At 41.9% G+C, this 2,210-nt stretch overlaps 2 protein-coding genes across 3 annotated transcripts in view; both read left to right on the top strand.

Annotated features, from left to right (window-relative positions):
* The window catches only part of LOC116692455 (rho-related GTP-binding protein RhoA-C), a 732,216-nt gene that overhangs the window by 704,244 nt on the left and 25,762 nt on the right, over window positions 1–2,210 (top strand). The window lies entirely within an intron of this gene.
* The window catches only part of uba1 (ubiquitin-like modifier activating enzyme 1), a 17,387-nt gene that overhangs the window by 10,328 nt on the left and 4,849 nt on the right, over window positions 1–2,210 (top strand). For both annotated transcript variants that reach the window (XM_032520715.1, XM_032520714.1), the window contains exons 15-18: window positions 767–932; window positions 1,078–1,274; window positions 1,537–1,601; window positions 1,977–2,172. In XM_032520715.1, the coding sequence (XP_032376606.1) occupies window positions 767–932; window positions 1,078–1,274; window positions 1,537–1,601; window positions 1,977–2,172 (624 nt within the window). The remainder of the gene's footprint in view (window positions 1–766; window positions 933–1,077; window positions 1,275–1,536; window positions 1,602–1,976; window positions 2,173–2,210) is intronic.

Here is a 2,210-nt window from a genome sequence, read left to right as displayed (position 1 = left end):
TTTTTTTTTTTTTCGGCATTATTTACAGAAAGAGAGCTTTTTTTTTGCTGGAGACTCTGCATTTCACATGCAAACCATGCACTGCCCTTCCACTACTAACACCATGGCAATCTTACATTACAATTCAATCACTTTATTTCAATGGCTGCTTTTCAGGTCTAGAAGTTATTTAAATGTGTTGTCAAAGGACGTTTTGTGATGGCCTGATATCTGTCTTATATGTCAGCAAGCAATGCATCATCAAGGCTGCGTTGTCGTTGTTGATGAAAGCCTTTTACCCTTGCACAGTTAACCATATGCAGTGCACCCATCCATGTGATGAACATTGTACACATAATTTGGGTGATATGAATTTAAGATGATTGCAGAAGGGACACTGCTCTGTGTTTTTGTTTATTTTTAAAGAAATGGCATAGTAGATTCCGAAAACCAATCCAGTGTGGCAGGGTTTACGTTTTTATGATGTATATTTAGGGAGCAAAAGCCGTATCAGCTCAAGAAAATTGGCAGCCTGTATCGGTCATCTGCCAACGCTGATGAAAAGAGAACTGCATCTGCACTAAAAAATCCATATCGGTCAATCCCTACTACGCATCATGCACATAAATTAGAGTAGAGAGTATTTTCTGTGGACCACAAATCAGTCAAGTAATCAGTTATGACCACTGTAGCGGTTTTCTGCTGGTCAGTTGCAATACGGTTTGTATTTCATCATCAAAGTGAAAAGGTCACAATTAATAACATTTTTGTATGTCTGTGGTAATAGAAAATGAAGAGTGACACAGCTGCCGCTGCAGTAAAGCAGATGAACCCCTCCATGAGGATCACAGGTCACCAGAACAGGGTGGGCCCTGACACAGAGAGGGTCTACGATGACGACTTCTTTGAAAGCCTTGATGGAGTGACAAATGCACTAGACAATGTTGATGCACGTAAGAGACACAGAAATTTAATCAAAACAATAAAATTGTCAGTTTACAATTTCTGACAATGTAATTTAGTATCTCCGCACATGAAAGCATACATCGCCCTCTTTAAGCTCTGTCTTCTGCCTTGTGTTTTGTGCCCGTTGTGCAGGTATGTACATGGATCGGAGGTGTGTGTACTATCGCAAACCCTTACTGGAGTCTGGTACTCTGGGTACCAAAGGCAATGTCCAGGTTGTGATCCCCTTCCTCACAGAGTCGTACAGCTCCAGCCAGGACCCACCTGAGAAGTCCATCCCCATTTGTACCCTCAAGAATTTCCCAAATGCCATTGAACACACACTGCAGGTCAGTTGGCATACACAAAATATGTATAGGGTATAGACTTGTTAAATATGTCCTGCTGTAACAACTTTTGCTAAGATTGCATTTAATTAATTCCAACAGGAGAACCGCAATATCTCTGAGAGTTGTCACAATATGATTAAATGGAGAATGAAATTGTATTGCCCAGCTCTAGATGACAATACCTCAATCCGTTTTACACACATACTGTACTTCTGAGTTAGTGAATTGAGTGAGTGATCTTCTCCCAATGTCTCCTGTTCAGTGGGCCCGTGATGAGTTTGAGGGACTATTCAAACAGCCACCAGAGAACGCCATGCAGTACCTCTCGTGAGTTGCTTTGCCTTCCCTGTCATACCAAAGTGACCATTGTTTTTGCATTAATAGTTTGGAGCAAGTAATACTGTCAAGTGATAGTGGAATTTCTTGGTGAACGCTTCATTACTTGTTAAAGCTCGCCTCAAGACTGTTTAGCAATCTATAAACGATCTCAGCAGGTTCCTTGTCATTCATAGGGTTTGATATTAAGAAGCTGTTGCTTCTGTGGTAGGTAGTCTGGTACAGGCTATATTTAAACCATAAAGGTAAAAAAAAAAAATTCCATGCTTAAAAGGATTCTTCAAAAGACCCTTCTGGATGATCAACAAGTGGCAGCTCTTCACATGTTTGTAACCATAATGAGGTTTATGATCATTATCTTTGCAGAGATCCTAAATTCATGGAGCGTACTCTGAAACTCCCCGGAGCTCAGCCTGTCGAGGTGCTGGAGGCTGTTCACAAAAGTCTCGTCACAGACTGCCCCCACAGCTGGGCTGACTGTGTAGCCTGGGCACGCAACCACTGGCAGTGCCAATACAGCAACAACATCCGCCAGCTACTGCACAACTTCCCCCCAGATCAGGTACATACTGAACTCACTGCATGATATCACAGTTGACT

Source organism: Etheostoma spectabile, chromosome 7 (assembly GCF_008692095.1).
Source record: "Etheostoma spectabile isolate EspeVRDwgs_2016 chromosome 7, UIUC_Espe_1.0, whole genome shotgun sequence".
Taxonomy (NCBI): Eukaryota; Metazoa; Chordata; class Actinopteri; order Perciformes; family Percidae; genus Etheostoma; species Etheostoma spectabile.
Note: the sequence above shows the minus strand (reverse complement) of the source record. Positions and strands in the feature narration are given on the sequence as shown.